The 18,212-nt window shown below is 40.3% G+C and overlaps 2 protein-coding genes and 1 long non-coding RNA gene across 3 annotated transcripts in view; all 3 read left to right on the top strand.

Moving 5' to 3' along the window:
- The window catches only part of LOC306968219, a 307,048-nt gene that overhangs the window by 206,154 nt on the left and 82,682 nt on the right, over positions 1–18,212 (top strand). The gene's annotated exons all lie outside the window — the stretch shown is intronic.
- gpr183a (G protein-coupled receptor 183a) lies at positions 4,107–7,280 on the top strand. Its single transcript, XM_079562513.1, has 2 exons — positions 4,107–4,355; positions 5,965–7,280. The coding sequence occupies exon 2, from the start codon at positions 5,979–5,981 to the stop codon at positions 7,092–7,094; it is 1,116 nt and encodes a 371-aa protein (XP_079418639.1). The 5' UTR covers positions 4,107–4,355; positions 5,965–5,978; the 3' UTR covers positions 7,095–7,280.
- On the top strand, positions 11,698–14,680 carry gpr18 (G protein-coupled receptor 18). Its single transcript, XM_079563101.1, has 2 exons — positions 11,698–11,831; positions 13,212–14,680. The coding sequence occupies exon 2, from the start codon at positions 13,213–13,215 to the stop codon at positions 14,209–14,211; it is 999 nt and encodes a 332-aa protein (XP_079419227.1). The 5' UTR covers positions 11,698–11,831; position 13,212; the 3' UTR covers positions 14,212–14,680.

Raw genomic sequence — 18,212 nt, 5'->3', positions numbered from 1 at the left:
ATCATGAGCGTACAATCTGAGGGAAGTGTATAGTCTCTTCTGACCGGTTCACCTCAGAAACACATCTGCCGCCTACAACATATCCAGACCTCTGCTCCTAGAATCATTACTCGCACCCAACTGCACTGACTTCCAGTTCACCAATGGATTGAATACAAACTCCTCCTGATGACCTTCAAAGCTCTCCACTTCCCCACATCTCCAACCTGATTCAGCCATCCTCGTCTGCTGCCCTATTGTCCACACCCTCCTTGAAACTTACCACTATGAGTCGGGCCTACACCACACTGTGTGCCCTGTTAAACCAGCGTCATATACCGAAAAGAAATGACTGTATTATCAACATGAAGAGATTCGGAGAACTGAACTTTTCTGAAAAAGGTTTGATCTTAAAGGCTATGAAGCTAAAAAAAAAAAAACTAAAAGAAAAAAAGTGTTCATGCAGACACGAGGAGACAAGGAGGTACAAAGAACTACAAAGGCAATGTATCGTACATGACGTTAAATTAAACATTTTCACAAACCACATTCACTTCACTGCAATGTTAAACGGTACATCCTCTAAATCAAATTTTTTATTTAAAAAAAAAAGAAAAGTATATTATATTATATATATATTAAAAATGTATATATATTCCTTTGGCTCAGAGTTTAATATGATTCGTAAATTGCTTTGCTGTGGCGGACCTTTTTAAGAACATTATCAAAAAGGGAAGTTATACTGTGTTGGTAAACTGACACTTAATATCATGTTTTGTAGTGAGTATAATCATTGACTGAAAGCTAAAAAATAAGAACAAAATATAATCCAACCACATCACCCTTAAGCTCTGCTACACTTTCATTATTACCTTTATAATTGTCCCTTTTAGATGGAGTTGCATCATTGTCAGTGAAGACCTTGTGCATGCAGGGGGTAAGGACAACGACAGCTCATTCAGGCATTCGTGCTGTATGTGGATCTGAGGCGATGCCAGTATTATCGTGGCATGTGCATCTGTTTTTTGGCAGCACATTTGACTGCGGTGGGATCACAGAAATAACATTACCACTTCCTCACTTGCTCCCTCCTACGAACACTGCTCCTGCCCCCTCCCAAGGCTTGTTGTGGCTGCGATGTGTGAGCCTCACACGTGTCAGCAGGTGCAGTTCTGTTTCTAGAGCACTCTCTGCAAAGCCCTATATTTAAATGTAACCTTTAACACTTCCTGGCTTTTTAGAGGGAATACATTTGATTTGGTAAATTTAGGTGTGTAAAAGTCTCTGTTCCAGTGCTGAACCTTTCAGTTCAACACTAGAATTTGTGATAGAAAACTTTAAGGTCAACATGACTGAAATAATGTAATAATAAGGAGCTATGCAAATTTGACTTCAAAGTCCAAATATTCGAAAGTAGCCTATTATTGTACTAAAGTTTTGTTTTCAGTTTTTGTACATTTTGGGGGATTTCCTGTTAATATCACACCACATGATTCATCCACTAACAGAGAACTTACCGAACATTATTTCAAGATGTTAAGAAACTAGCAGCACTTTTCCAAATGATTAAGCAAAAACAAAGCCCATGTCAGTGAATCATTGAAGCTGCATTCTTTCTACTCCCCACAAGATGGTGTGGTTTATCCAGTATTAGTTCAAAGGTTTCTTTAATTTATTATTTTAGATAACAAAATACAATACAATGGACCACTATTGCATTAAATGTGGTATGCCCATAGTGAAGTGACAAAAACACACACCCTCTATTGTTCTCAACGGATATGACACAGGATCCCACCGTCAATGTAGAATAACAAGAATAAAATATGTTCCAACCCATAATGCACCTAGCTGTTTGTTGTATAATAACTACAATACAGCTTTTTCCCAAGGATTGTTTTGGATTCAGGCCTAAAAAGCTTGGTTTTAGATTTGCTTTTAGCAAATCAATAGTGAAAGGAAAAGAACCACAGCTCTCTAACACCGAACACTGCAACTGCTACAGGTGGTTAACCTCTGATATATGATATGAGTTATTATCCAATGTGGCGGAGTCAAAATGTTTTGATGAGTTATCAGGGGAGCTTATCCAATGGCGCACAGACAAATGTACAGGACAGACACAACCATGCCATGTTATGGTAACAGTGCGAGGGCCAACACACCAGACGTACATGCCCATACTAATCTATTCAACCGCTGGTGAAAAACATGTCCTCGTTTCCTACAACCAAACCTTTTTCTGTGAAAAAAAAGCAGTTTCCTGTAATGTTGCAATCTTACCACGTGTCAAACAAAAGCCACAATTTTGTGCTCTTGACACGCAATGCTAATACGACAGTCTCTATCAAAAGTTTAAGACCAGTTGAAAAATGGCAATTTTTGCATTTTGCAATGTTGGATCTTAACAAGGTTCCACCTAGAACTTCAATACGCATCACGAAGAAATGGGAGTGAGTCAAAAAATATTGAATAAAGCTTTTATGGAAAACAACAATGAAACTGAAATAGGTTGTTTTGCAGCTGATCAAAAGTTTAGGAGCACACCTCCTATACAACCCGCGAAACCAAACAAACCAGTGGTTTCCACACAGTCAGGAGAGATGCTCTCTGCAGCATCTGCAGAGCCAGTGGACGCTGGACACTGCTGTTCCACCTGAAGCTCCATTGTTCCACTGAAGAAGAAACCCCCCCCCCCAAAAAAAAACAGATCTTTATGGTATCCTCTCTGTGGGGCGTAGAAAACATCCCAGGTAGATCTGCTTGTGATGTCAAGGTCACATTTTTCTCAAGAGAGAATAAAACCTCCTTTGTCCCATGTTTGGTGCTCTCTCCAAAGTCCACATGGACAGTTCTGTAGCTTTCAAGGAGACAAGGCCTTTGAATTTTGTTCCTGAAGCCTTTGAGTCGTCGCTTCAGTAACAGCCTTAATTTGGGTCAAGGATCATTCTCATTGTGATGGATTGCCAATCCGATCCTCTGGCTCAGTGCTGATGAAATTGTTTTGGGTCTTCCAGTTGACTTTTTTGGGGCGCTGCTTGCCTTTGCCATCAGGACGTCACAACAGTATGAATACTTGACAGAAAAAGAAATAAATAGCTAATGTTTATGCCAAATTTAAAATAACTCCTCACACATCAGACTTCACCAGACACTTTTCACCTTTGTAACAGTCAGTATCATCAGAAATACACATGATCAACTTTCTACATGTGGTGATGCAATAGTCCGTTATGTGTTAGAGTAACATACATAATCTGTATTTGCCTTAACTTTAGTTGGCAAAAAATGGAAAAGCTAAGCAAACAGCCTAATTATCCTTGTCTGCTGTTTGTGTCTATTGTTCTTAGCTGTGTGAGGAGACCGGTGCAGTGGTCTGTCAGCTCTGGGCGTGAGCTGTCTGTCTGCACCCTCATGAGTCAGAGCCACAAGGCCAGTCCAGGAGGAAGTCTGTGTGCTTCCCCTGCCCCATCACCCGAGTTGTTTTTGAAGTATTAACCTTTGTGCTAAAAAGTATAGGCAGTTGTTTTCTATATTATACTTTTCTAGAGTTGCTTGAAAATCACTACAACTGTATAATTGCTAACAAATAATTACTAGTGTACAAGTTTAATCACATATGTTTTCATGTTTTACATACAGTACCTCTAAGATTAGAAGGTGTGGGTAACTTGCTTTCTGCATGGCATGCTTTGGGCGTTTTCTAGGTGAAAAGACACTGTCAAGCAAAATGCACACAGTAGAGGTGTGAAAACCTCAGGTTATCAGATGTCAAATAAAAAAACTAAATACTAACAGCTTTAAAATGTACATTTGGTTCTTCCAGGAGGAAAAATATACAACTTTTTGTATAATATACATCATGTTTTGTTGAAATTATTTCTATATTTTTAGAGCAGCTAATAAAAAGTACGGAAGGATGGCCAATCTGTGCAGACAAAACCACATCCCCTCAGGGGACTTGTACACATGGCATGCCACGTGTGGCAAACATTCCATCAATATAAAAAAATAAAAATAAAAAATAAGTCCACAAAAGGGTTTGATAAAAGAAAAGAATGATATAATGTTCTGACATTACAGTCATATACAGTGTGACGTGTGGAGAGTACGCCGTAGGTGGTTCAAAAGTTGGAAGGGTAGAGACGCAGTCACAGCGAAAGGAGGTGGCAGCAGCTACGCAACAGGATATTTGGTCACCAAGGTGACGGGCAGCAGATACGGAGCTTGATGTTTCTGTCATGTTTTTCAGTCAAACAAACTTAGTGAAACAGGCGCGAACACAGAGAAGACACTGGTGGAGATAAACAGTTGCTGTTTGGTTGTATCAATGTGACGGCAGCGAGGTCTGAAGAGCAGCAAACACGAAGAGCAAGGTCAGTTTGGATCAGTTATTTTTAATAGTGGATATTTTGTTAAACTTAAACAGCCATTAAAATAATTTCATCAAAAATAGACAAGCAAAACTGGAGAGGTTAAAAACATTGACCTACAAATGAGTAACGAGTAAAAAAAAATCATTAGACATTTTCTAAATATTTGCTGTCATGTTGCTCTGACAACTATTATTACTACCTTTTAGCCGAGGTGGGTAACTGACCAATACTTAGATCCATTCTCAATAACCACTACAAACGGGCACCAAACATTAGCACAACATATGTACGATTTTACAGATTTATTGTTTTGCAATCTATTTGTAAGTTGTATTTGTTTGAAAATCATGAAAAGGTTCATAGAGCCAGTAATAATGTGACTCATTGGCCATTGAGGCACATTGAGTTGCCTTGTGTACAAAATGCGCAGCCTAAATAAAGTTGCCTTGCCTTGCCTTGCCCTTGGGTCAAAAGGTTTGTCCAAACCACACTTAAAGGCAACTACTGTTAAAAAGCTGCATAAATCTGAAACTACTTGAACTATTATGATGGATCTATGCTTTGCAACTAAATGATAATAAACAAAGTTTTAATAAATTCAAATCAATTAATAAATGCAGGCCTGTTTTCCAGTATTTGATTCATTGGGGGAAATGTGTTTTATTCGGTTGATCAGGAAGTATGGTTTTCTCCGCTAGTGCCATGTGCTGTGGCAGATAGCTGCAGTTCAAAACACCGGTTACATTTTTAGTCAAACACAATGTGCGTTTCCAAGCGGCGCACAGTCTGAAGGCAGTGCGCCCTGGGGAAGCTGACTTCCTCATATACAAAACCGTCTCTCAACACCAACTGTTTTTTTCAACCTGAGTGTGAGAGTGCCACAGCTGCCTTCACAATCACTGTAATTGTTCTCTTACTTCCTTTGTCAGACTTTCGACACTATTCATCAGAAAAACATTCACCTCGAAGACTCATGACTTAAAGATGTAGCAATACATATTAGTAAACATCATCCTGTTTTGTCAAGGTAGACTGGTTTCACAAATATTACACCACATGGCACAATCTACAATGTTACTTATTGTAACCACTACACAAAAATACACAATAATAACTGAATAGTGTTATAAGAAAGATACAATCCATTGTTACTGGTCCAAATACCACGAATAACCACGAGATGGTGCTAAATGCTACATAATGAAACTGTACCCAGCCGAGGATAAAACGTGTTTCAGCAAACCGGTGGGCACAACTGAGGTTAACCAACACTTTTATTATTCATAGAAAGAATCATCTTTGCCTGAAATACAGGAAGAGTTTGCTTTTTTTGGCTGCTCTTGAGAAAAATAATGGCATTTTGCTAATATTGCAAGGAATAAAAAAAAAAGTAAACAATTATAATATTAAAAATCTAAAAAAATATTTCATTTCAATTTGCCATATTATTGAAATACACACAATGGTAAGTGAGACCTGTCGTACTATTTAAAACTTCCTTTTTGAAAGACAGATTTGTTCCCTGGCTGGTTTCACTTCATCAGAATCTCAGACATGCCTGTTTTGACAAAAAGTAAAATTATCAAGTAACTTCATATGTTGTCATCAGGTACTTGAATCAACATGGCTTCCACTGCAGTTCCCGAGACGTTCACCGTGTCCTCGAACAAGTCTGTGTGTGGCACGCTCTACGACCACCGCAACTATGCCAAGGTCTTCATGCCCCTTTTCTATTGTATGGTGTTCCTGGTGGGGCTCTTCGGGAACAGCCTCGCCCTGTACGCCATCCGTCCCAACCTCAAGAAAATGAACTCCACCACTTTATACTCGCTCAACCTCGTCATCTCGGACATCCTGTTCACGCTCTCGCTCCCTTTGAGGATCATTTACTATGCCATGGGCTTCCACTGGCCCATGGGTGAAGCCGTGTGCAAAATCTCTGGTCTGGTCTTCTACATCAACACATACGCCGGTGTGAATTTCATGACTTGTCTCAGCGTTGATCGTTTCATTGCTGTAGTTTTGCAGAAAGGTAGAAAGGTCAGCCATGGGCGCTACATCTGTGTCGGCGTCTGGCTGCTGGTTCTGGCTCAAACTCTCCCATTGCTCAGTATGAAGATGACCAACGTGGAACCGGACGGCTACATTACATGTATGGAGTACCCCAACTTTGAGATAGTCGAGCACATTGCCACGACGCTAATCGGTGCAGTGTTTCTAGGTTACGTCATACCTGTCATTACAATCCTGGTCTGTTATTCCATTCTGTGCTACAAGCTTCACTTCACCGCCAGGTCCAACCATCTCACTGAGAGGTCCGGTCGGAGTCGCAAAGCCATCGGCGTGATCTGCTGCGTCTCCCTTGTGTTTGTGGTCTGCTATAGCCCCTACCACATTGACCTCCTTCAGTACATGATCCGCAAGCTAGTGTCGACGCCCACCTGCGAGGAACTAACGGCATTCCAGATCTCCCTCCACATCACAGTGTGCCTCATGAACTTGAATGCCTGCCTAGACCCATTTGTCTATTTCTTCGCCTGTAAAGGATACAAAAGCACTCTGATGAAGCTACTGAAGCGTCGCGTTAGTGCGTCGCTCTCCAGTGCAGGGAGGACATGTCCAGAAGGTTCTTCCAGAGACATGGCGGACGGGAATAAGATCCCGCTCAACAGTTCGACATTGTGTTCAGCGAGCGAGAGGTTATCTCCGGGGGACAGGAGATCTGTTAAATATGACTGAAAGTGCGTGCATTGCTGCAAAAGATAAGGATGTCAGTTTGAATGCAAGGCTAGACTTGAAGCTGCTATCAAAGGCCAAGTCCCTGATTCAGTCATGTGTTCACACTGTGATAAAGAGAGCCGGTTAGGCTTAAATTGCTCACTGTGGTTCAAAGTTAATTTCTAACTTTGGCAAGACATTTTCTGTAATCTTTTCTGTAATCTTCAATGAAGTCATCTTCTGTACTCTGTAATTGAAGTTTGAAACATTTCGCCTCTTATCCGAAAGGCTTCGTCAGCGAACTAAAGTTCAGCTCAGCCCGCAGCCCAGATAAAGACCACAAGGAGGAGTTGAGCTTGGCTCGGCTGCTCCCCTCAACTCCCCCTTGTGGTCTTTATCTGGTCTGCGGGCTGAGCTGAACCTTGTCCGCTGACGAAGCCTTTTGGATGAGGAGCATTCAAGACTTCAACTACAGAGTACAGACTCAAGAACCTTCATTGAAGATGGACAACTCCTGTACGACTGAGAGCCTACACACAGACATTTTCTGTAATGCTACCAACAACAACTTGTCTGCAAACAGTCTTCATAATGCGCTGCAGACATCAAGTGGACTCTTTTTTGGTTTTCTTTGCTCATCCCACATGTCTGACAATATGAATGTCACTCCATAAGCGAAAAGAAATTGGGTACAGAGCCTTTAAGTGTATGGATTTTACTGTTAAGTTTGGCTGAAATACTGAATGGCGCAAATTGACTATGGAGAATATTCACACACCTCAACATTGATGTGAAGATTGTGTTTTTGATTTGTGTTCATTTGTTTTTGTATAAAGTTCTGTAAAGTATTGCTCGCTTTTATCAGTTCCTCCCAACTTGAAAAAGGCTATTTATGTCTCAGGGAGGAATTTCACTTAATAAATTTGCTTTGTTGACATATACTGTATAAGGGCTAAATAAACAGGTGCCCAAGCCATGTTTGTTTACGCTTAAGCGATATTAAAAAGTATTTTAAACCCTTCATTAAGTGGCTACGTCTGGATAAAATGACTGTATGTGGTCACATGTCTGCTTAGAGTGTCTTGAATGCCCCATGACTTCCTGTTTTCGACACGTTGGGATCTGAAGTGGTATTTCCAACGGCTTTAATTTAACTTCTGCTAATGCAAATGTGGCTTCGCACGTTTTTTAGTCCGTTGTGGGTTCTTCGTTTGAAAAGAGGTGAAAAGCTCATGGTTCTTCTTTTGTGTCACACTCACAAGTATTGCTGAATAATTTTACATTTACAAGTCCAAATCCGGTCTATAAAAGAAATTATGCAAACCTAACTATAATGCAATATTTTCTCAAGCCTTGTATCTCTTTAATGCATCTAGTTTCTAAAACGGAAGTTATTAAGTAAGCATGGAATATTTCTGATTATTTAGGCAGAATACAGTAGGAGTTTTCTATACATTTCATAAAAGTACAAAGCTTAGAGTAACTACTGGGCAAACAATGCAAAGGAATAACTACTAACAGATGATTGCACTGGGTTTTGAAGTAGGCTACTTACTGTTATTAGTTTGACTATTTCTGTGACAATATAGATTTTGTAATAACCTCTACTTGCACCATTGTCCCAAAAAGAATTCACTTGCAGTGACTGTAGATGATCACTAGAGGGAGGTATATAACAGTATAAAATTGAGAAACTAGACAGTCTATAGGCTACAGAAGTAATCATGCGAAGTCGTTGATGATGATATGGGCAAAAAAAAAAATGTGTTTATGGTCCAAATTATTGCATTTAAATGTTAAACCGCTCTCATTTTTGTAGTTGATGATGCTAAAAAGCAGTTATTATGGAAATGGGCTTTAAAGATTCACTGTGACGGGTATCAAAGACAGGACTAAACAGACTGTTGTCATAACAACATATTGCAGTAAACACAAAGTGCCATCTGCCGTGAGATTTTTAAGACATACTGAGAGGACGAGCCAATAGATAATTATACCTCAGGACAGGAATATGAATCGGATCGGAGTTTTGATGTAAAAGTAAAAGACGGTAACAACTGCTACAAAATCATTTAACAGCCAATTAAACGTGAGCTAAGATTTGTGATGAGAGAGAGAGCCCAACTTTGTTATCCTGTCCCAGTGCACTGTGGGGATTTGGAAACAACAAAGTTTGATCAATAAAAAAAAAAGATATCTTTATATATCCATTTACCATTTTACCATCTTATTATCATCTCTTATTATTTATAAATTCCTATAAATGGTTATGGTGTGAGATATTAATAGTAGAAGAAATAGTCTAAACTTACTGCTACGATACTACTCATATGTTGATGAAAATAGAATAGTGATTTGTGCCCTGTGACAATCTGCTATTTTGGAGAGCCTGACATATGTTTGTTTCTTTGTGTATAATGCAGCTCTTCTCTCAAACAGACACTTTTCACCGGCGCTCATTCCAACTACCGCTCGTGTCATCATGCTCCGAGTGACTGGCCTGCCAATTGAACCAATCACACTGAACTTCTAGATAGCAAATAACTTCAGTTTCTTCTAAGGCCATATAAAGATGAATCACTGGAAATGAATTGGGATGAAATCAAAATTGGAGTCTAATCTCAAAGAAAATGGTCATGTGATTTTGTTTCGGAGCATTCACTCCTAAATGCAACTGTTAGAACTAACTACAATGGTTGTTACTATTACTACTACTACAACTATGAGCATAACTCCTCCTACTTCTCATATGATTACTGCCACTAATTCATTTTAACCAAATAAATTGAGCAGAAATAATCAGACACTTCTGAATTTAGATCATATCAACTCTTATCTATGCACATAGGACATCTGACACATAGAATGCCCGAAACATTACATCTGGTGAAAGTAATGAATACTTTTTGGGAGCTATCAGTTGTGAGGACACTTTTTTCTCATCCTTGTGCTCTACTTTGATCCTGCACACTAATTCAGACTCGATGTGCGTGTTTTTTTGTTTTTCTAACTCTAAAGTCTAAATGGACAAACATAGCCCCAACATGTTTCAGCCGAAATGGCCTTCTTCGGGGGACCAGACTTAAAAGAACACCATGTAGGCTATACTGTATATAAGTAACCCCCTTTAAGTACACAAGTTGAGTTCGCTACAACGGAATTTTTAAGTGTACGCGCTTTTTAATCCACGACTCCTCATTCCCTGCTTCTAACTCATTGTGGACATTAATCACATTCATCTGTATTCAGCCCCTGTCCAGACTGACCTTGGCTGTTTTCACCTGAGCTGTGTGCCTTGCATCCATTAAGTCCACGTCGTGTGTGTAAAAAAATAAATAAAAAAATCTCACGGCATCAGCGTGAAGTGTCTATTACCACCATCTTATTTCCTGTTTATATGGCAACTGCCTCAACATCCTGTTTTTAATTACTTCTCTCCTGCAGCAGATGCTTCTCACTGCAACCTGCTGTGGATTACTCCCCTGAGAACTAATGTGCTGTGACAGACCCCACTTTTCCAATCAATAACTCGCCCTAAATCTGCCATCTCCGCGCCTGCCAAACACACTCCCACTTCTAATGGCAACATCATTTTCTTTAAGGGGGTGTAATTGCAGACGCTGGAAATGCCCGGGCCCTTTTGTGTGTGCCATTACACTGCAAAGGAATCTGAAAGTGAAACTAAACTACAACACTGAGCACAGACATGGGTGGGTGGAGGACATGTGGACTGAAAGTTACAAAAATGTTTTTGCAGCCGCTACCACTGCTTTAAACGTCTGCTGCTGCACGAAAGCAACCGCATGTGCACTGTTATAACCTGCTTGATACACAGGAGGAAGTAAGTGACACAAAGCCTCCTGTACTGTGATATGCACATAATGTACATAAATACTAAATAAACTGGCAACATACTTTTGTATCCAAACAAGGTCCAATGCAGGGGTGTATGGCCAATTACCCTTTATATCTACTGCTTTAAAGGAATAGGCCACTGTTTTTACATACTGAGACTCCTAAAGACTTCCCCCCGCTCACTTCCGTCAATAACCTTTAGGAGTTACTGCGCGGACATTGTGCTCCTCGTATCATTACGCCTCACAATATAGTACCCCTTTTTATCTGCTTATAAAATCGACATGTTACATTTCTGTGTAAATATACTTCGCAGGAAAACACTTCACGTAACTTTATTTAAATAGGGAACTCGTGGAAGAGCTTGGTAGCTTCTATCGTGAGCTCTTTTGGAGCTATATGACATGTGGGAGAGGCTGCGTATGTGCTCCGTTTGCGTGACAGAGCGCACGGACAAAGACCAGACGGGTATATATTAACTCGGCTAAGGTTAGGTAAGAACATATCTCAGTATGTAAAAACGGTGGCCTATTCCTTTAAGTCAAGCAGTGCTGTTTCCTCAAAATATTGTCATGAAAAGAGAGAGTCAGCAAAATCGGTCCATTGGTCAGAATTACTAGTTGAATTGCACATTATTGTGGTAAAATAATAACTTAAATGTACACAAGTGAATACTTTGATTCACACTCACCCCCGCAGACAGCTGTCACAGGAAGTGGAGAAGGGGCTTTACACTGTTGCGTTCGAGTTAGCCACATTTGCATCTCATCGGGCCAACAGAAAGTCCTCACTTCCTTATTTTTCCAGTCGCTCGCAGCCAGACTGGGTCACATAAATCCCTTCTCCACTTTATAAAGCCGCTGGTTTGAGCTGTCGGCATGTTTTTGTGAGTGTTTTTCCAAGGTAAGTACAATCTTTTTATCACCTGACAATGAAAGATGTACAGTCTGACCTTAAGGGGAGAATGAGAAAGTAATTTGGCAGCCGTGTTTTACTGCTCCTGCAACTGTGTTTGGAGGATGAGGTTTGGTGCGGTCGAGTAACAGCAGGTTTTATTTGTCCAGGTATCAGTTATTAGATTACTTTGATGAATAATTGATGGTGGTTGCCAAGTGAGAGACAGTCACATAATTTTATATCAGGCAGAGGAGGAACTCAAAGGTCACCCACTTCTCAATGGTTACATTTTACAGGACAGAAATTGTGTACTTCAGCAGTGCTAACCTCTTAACCCCCACCTGCACCAATATATTTAATATTTTCTCCAGTTTGGCTTTACCCAAATCTAAAAGCGTCTTCAAAAAATTGACAAAAAAGTAACACAAATGTGACCAAAAAGCACAAAGATGTGAAAAAACAACAAAAATGTGACAAAAAAGCAAGAAAAATGTGACCAAAAAAATCAACAAAAATGTGACCAAAAAACAAGAAAATTTGACAAAAAATAAACAAAAAATGTGTTTAAAAAAGCAACAAAAATGTGACAAAAAAGCAACAAAAATGTGACAAAAAAGCAACAAAAATGTGACAAAAAAGCAACAAAAATGTGACAAAAAGCGACACAAATGTGACAAAAAATCAACAAAAATGTGACAAAAAATCAACAAAAATGTGACAAAAAAATCAACAAAAAGGTGACAAAAAGGTGAAGAAAAAAAAACGCAACAAAAATGTGACAAAATTCAGATAAGAAAGAACGTGGAAAAAAAAACAAGGAAAAAGATCTCTTGAGATCAGTTTTGTAGGTCTTAGCTTTCAAATGAGGCCTTACACTGGCCTAAGCCTGAATCAAGAAGCTTTTAGATCTGGGTAAAGCTGAATTGGAGAAAATGTACTTGGTTAAGGTGAGGGTTAAAAGGTTAAAGGATGGCCTTATCAACTCACCTCCCAAATGCATGTAGTATTGAAATAATGACAATAAAAGCAGCAGTAGTAGTCTCATCCCTATGTAAAATAGGGGTCACAGAGAGAAAAAGGAGCTCACTCATTAAGTTATTTAGTTGTAATTAGAGGTGAAGCTTGAACACAACATATGAGACGGTCTAGACCACAAGACAAAAATGCCTCTTATGGTTTGTGAAAGCTGCAAGCTCTAAATTTAGAGCGACAGGAAGCTCTCATTGAGTCGGTGAGTGAAGTCACTGTCAGTGGTTTAAAAAAAGTCAATCACTTCACTTGAATGTGCTTTCTGAGCTATCTGAAACATTTTAACTTGCCATTTCAACAATCTAATATCCAAAATCAAATGGTAAATTTGTGTCCTCTGTGATATTTCACCTTTAGCATGGATCCTGACTTGACCTCCAACATGTCCAGCGAATTAAAGCAGGGCCCAAAGGAGTACCGGATGGCAGGCCTCATCTTCTACTCCATCATCTTCATCATAGGAGTCATAGTAAATCTCACTGCTTTATCGGTGTTTGCGCTGACCACCAAGAAGAAGAACTCGGTCACAGTCTACATGATAAACGTTGCTCTCGTGGACTTGCTCTTTATAGCATTGCTCCCCTTTAAAATGGCTTACCACCACCTGGACTACTGGCCCTTTGGAGATGTCTTCTGCAGGATCAGCGCAGCTCTAACCATCTTCTACCCGTGCATGGCGCTCTGGTTGTTCGCCCTCATCAGTGCAGACCGCTACATGGCTATAGTCCAGCCGAGGCACGGGAAGGAGCTGAGGAACGTCCCCAAAGCGGTAGTGGGCAGCGTTGGCGTGTGGGTGATGACCCTCGGGAGCACCATACCCCTGATTTTCACCGCGGACGACCCGGACTCCAGCTCCAACTTCACCACGTGCGTCAAGATGCAAGATATCGTGCACCTGCGCAGGGATAACCCCGTGAACTTTGTGCGTCTGGTCTTTTTCTTCCTGCTGCCAATCTGCGTCATGGTCGGCTGCTACGTCGTCATCGTGGACAACCTGATCCACGGACGCACGTCGAAACTGAAACCAAAAGTGAAGCAGAAGTCTGTGAGGATTATAATCACGCTTATCGTGCAAGTTTTAGTGTGCTTCGTGCCTTTTCATATCTGTTTAGTTGTGCGGCTTTTGGAGACAGACGACGGCGGATTCCACACAATGGCCGTCTTCACTACTTACCTGATGAATGTTAGCACCGTTTTAGATATTATCCTCTATTACATCGTATCGAAGCAATTCCAAGATAGAGTCATAAGCGTGATTTTGTACAGAAACTATCTCCGCAGCGTCAGAAGGAAAAGTTTGCACACGCACACCGGCAGCGTCCGATCACTGAGCAACTTAAACAGTGCGATGATTTGAATCCAGCTGTCAATCAAGATTCCCATATGCAGCACAGCACTGCGCGCAAACGGAACAACGTCACAGCCAACTGTGTTTCTTCTTCTTTTCTTTTCTTTTCTTTTTTTTTTTGTACACGGCTCATTATCAAAAGGATCAAAACTTGCAATTAATTTCCGAGATGTAATTTACACTCACAGTATGGGAGTGCTGCTGTTGTGGCAAAAACATCTGTGTTCAGAGCTGATTGACTCACCCTTGAGACTGGAGACGCTTCCTTGCTCCGCAGACAAAGCAGCGACTATAACTGTGGCTCAGGTGTAATAGACAAGGCAAAAATAACTTCCATAATTATTATGAACACAGCACGCCGCAACTCTGTCTGTTTACTTTAGTTAATATGTATAAACAGTCAAAGTGTTGAAGCCTAAACAGGAAATAAGCTGGCGTTTAAGGCGGCTTATATTTCAGTACGTAGGAATAATATGCACACACAAAAATGCAGAGAGTTATACATTACTACATCAATGTATTTTGTAATGTGTGCAGTGCTCTTGACCGTACTGTATATAAAGTTAAACGTTGAGACGAAATCGCATTCAGTTGCTGTAAAGGCACCGGCCAATGGAGGGCAGCATGGCACAGCCTGAGCACGAGAACGCGCCAGAGACAAGTTGGAGAAGTGGACCGGGATTCTCGTGAGTTTCTCTGTTAAATTGCATTACTAACTTTATAACTTCACTCATGAACTTTTATATTCATATGAAATTATGTTTTCTATCGTAAATGTGTGCATTTTTTTAACATTGGAAACCATTGGATAGATTGTGTGTACTTGCTGTATGGTTCTCAATAGTATTGATTGAATGTTAAATGATTTAGTCACTTGGAGTGCATTTACAGTAACATCCTCAAGAGATGTCAAAGAAGCTAAAAGATTTCAAAGAGGAGTTTGAATACTTTCAATAATAATCTGGCTACTTAAAATAAAGATTGAAACTAAAAAACAAGTGTCTGTATCTTAAAATAATTTGCTGTTCTTTTGAAAAGTGAACAAAATGAGACAAGTTAAAATCGATATTGTGTTGAATAAAATGATCAGGTTAGTGATTCAGTCACACGTACACATTCATAACAAGATCAGCAGGTGAGATGGGGCAATGGAGCAAATGCTGTCTCCTACAATAAAAGCTTTAAGTCATATACAATTAGGCGGCCAACAGTTTTGGTGCACAAAAAGCTTAATTCAATACATGATGCACAAGAAAAAAACATGGCTGACGGCCACATTCCTGTGTACAGCAGATGAGTTCATGTAGTACATTATGGAGTTTGTATTCATATCGCTATATGAGTGTGCTACACAGATCCATGTCTGTCAGAACAAGCATGTCCCTGCAGACTGCTGCATATGTGCTCTACTGTATTCAATAAACCCAGTCCAGCTACACCATTTCCATTTTATATGGAATTCTGGGAAGCACAGTTCATCACATGATGATAGCTTTATTGGCTGCTGGACTACAGGTAGATTTATAACCAAAAGGTGGAAGGTCAAATGAAACATCAGAGGGTCGTCTATCTGTCCCACCTGTTAGACATCAAAGAAAAACCAGCACACTGCTCACAGCAACTGGCATTTAAAACAATTAAGTTCCCTGTCAAATCCCTGTGATGAATTATCCGGAAGCTTTACCCGCTGTAATTCTAAATCTTCCCAACAAGTGCCTTTGTTGTAGAGAAATTAATGAAAACAAGATTGTCTTTCATAGAGCTGATCTAACAGCGCGACAGCCAGCTGCTCCTCTTTGGGAATAAAACAGTCAGCATTAAACACAGCTCAGACAAAATACTTTTTTTCCTCGCACTTGTGTGGAAAACAAATCAGGCGGCGAGCGCACTGGCCATCTGTTTTGTTATTTGATATGTGTGAATACATGTTGTAATGACTTTGTTTGTGAATCACTCTGCACGGCAGAACACACGAGAGCTCTCGAAGAGCTGGAGTGTTCAAAGCTAATCATATAATTGGACACAATAGTCGATGACAAATGGAGACGCTCGGAGCCAGCCAGCTGGGAAGTGAATATGTAATCATTGTAAAATCATATCATTTTTGCATATTTGAAGACAGCTTAATAGAGTTTGCGTGTCAGCACACTCTAAAGTGATGATCAGAGGGAGTATTGCAGGATTTGTTTTCTAAATTGTGCAGCGCGGAAATCTTTATCATGATTAAAACAGCTTCTCAAGAGCGAAATGTTTATTTTTCTCTGGCTCACTGATGAATGCGCAAGTACAACCAGGATAACAAGGCTCTTTGTAACAGAGAGAAGCACAGTCCTCCAGAAAATGGTTTAAAGGTGACATTTATTCAAAAATAACAAAATCAAGCAGCTTTTAGCACTTAAGTGTAAAACAACAGATGAGTGCTGCAGTTTGGTCTGAAGCCCTGTTCTGTGCACTTTTACTGTGCCATTAGTCTTCATATTGTTCCCATTAGAGAGCACGCGGACATGAAAGAGCGCCTATAATGTTATATAGATACTGTACACATCCAGCCTGGGCCCCTGCTCTACTGTACGGCATTAGCTCCACGCAGCTGCCTACGTTTACATCATTTAGCGTTCCTCTCCGGGCACTTTAATGCACTGAACCTCTCCCCTGGTAAACTTTACAATAGGATGTTGAGGGATACCTCTGGACTGCCATAGGAAATGAAAGGCACATGTGCGCGGATCTACCGGTGCAACACTAGGTCCCCCCTGTGATGCCGAGCTTAAGGGCTGCAATGAGACTAATGGATTCCTTTTGTGGGACAGAAATAGGTTAAGCACACGCGCTATTGTTCTTATCTGGACTGTGCGCAACAATAAGTCCAGCATAAGGAAGACGCGAGCTATGCAAATCTTCATAGCTTCACAGAGGTAATCTTTTCCTTGGGCAATTGCAATCTCGCCCCACATTGTCTTCTGTCTCTATTAAAGGGAGATAATCTAGTGCAAGTGTTTCGAATGGTACTACACTGGCTCCAATTGACCCAGCAGTTAGCAGTGAGCACAAGGAACTCTGGGAAATGTATGGCCTTGATTACAGCTGTGTGTCTATTTTAGCAGATTGTTTGGTTTCCGATCCGCACACAGACACAGCCAGCCGCCATTAGCACGTATAAATAATGTACGGCCCTCATCTACTCCCTCCTCCCCCCTTTTCCCCCTCCCAGCTCAGCTAAAGTGCCATCATTGGAAACCTTGGACTGTGCCGGATCTCCATAGATTTGGATAAGATTTGTTTTGGTTTGACTGCGTTCCACTACATGCATGTGGGAACGTCTTTAATTGTACTACTTAGAGTACAAGAGCAGTGCTTCTCATTCAGGGATAGTGCCAGCTTTTGGTTAATCCTGTCTCACAGCAGCTTCCTCATTTTCCACAATCCAAGAGCATGCAAAAAAAAAAAAACATCACAACTTTAGCTAAACTCTACCGACACTAACAAAACGATTAAACCGTTTACAGTAAAAAACGTTTACAGTAAAATCAGATTTAAACATAGTGATAGTGGATATAAAATATAATGCATGATTGGTTAAGCAGCCATTATAAAAAAAAGCTATATTTTTAGGCTTTTGCAAAATCTTTTTAGTACTTTTCTTCCAAAGCATGCATTCACAAACTCACAAATCTATTTTGAACCACTCCTGCCTTCACCGTTTGGGACCAAACCAAAAGTGGTTTGGGCCATATAGATACTAATTAACAACGCGCCGACCGTGAAGAAAAGAAATGAGGTATGCGGCTACACAAACATTTTTAAAAAACTAAATGTGCATCCTCTCCCCGAACGTTTCAAGTCACAGCAATCCCAGATTGATATTAGTGCTTATATCATTAGCCCGGCAATATCAATCTGGTAACAGATCTAGAAAAGATAATGTAAATATCTTATCATACTTTTTGATCAGTATCCCTTTTGTTGCTCATAAAATGTTGGTTAAGGTCTCTCAGTCGCTGCTGGTTAAC

The sequence above is a fragment of the Gobius niger genome (genome assembly GCF_951799975.1).
Source record: "Gobius niger genome assembly, chromosome: 9".
Taxonomy (NCBI): Eukaryota; Metazoa; Chordata; class Actinopteri; order Gobiiformes; family Gobiidae; genus Gobius; species Gobius niger.
This window is presented reverse-complemented; position numbering and strand designations above follow the sequence as displayed.

Bases quoted from the DNA above. Each gene is read 5' to 3' on its own strand.
- gpr18 (XM_079563101.1), top strand. From the start codon at position 13,213: ATGGATCCTGACTTGACCTCCAACATGTCCAGCGAATTAAAGCAGGGC.
- gpr183a (XM_079562513.1), top strand. From the start codon at position 5,979: ATGGCTTCCACTGCAGTTCCCGAGACGTTCACCGTGTCCTCGAACAAG.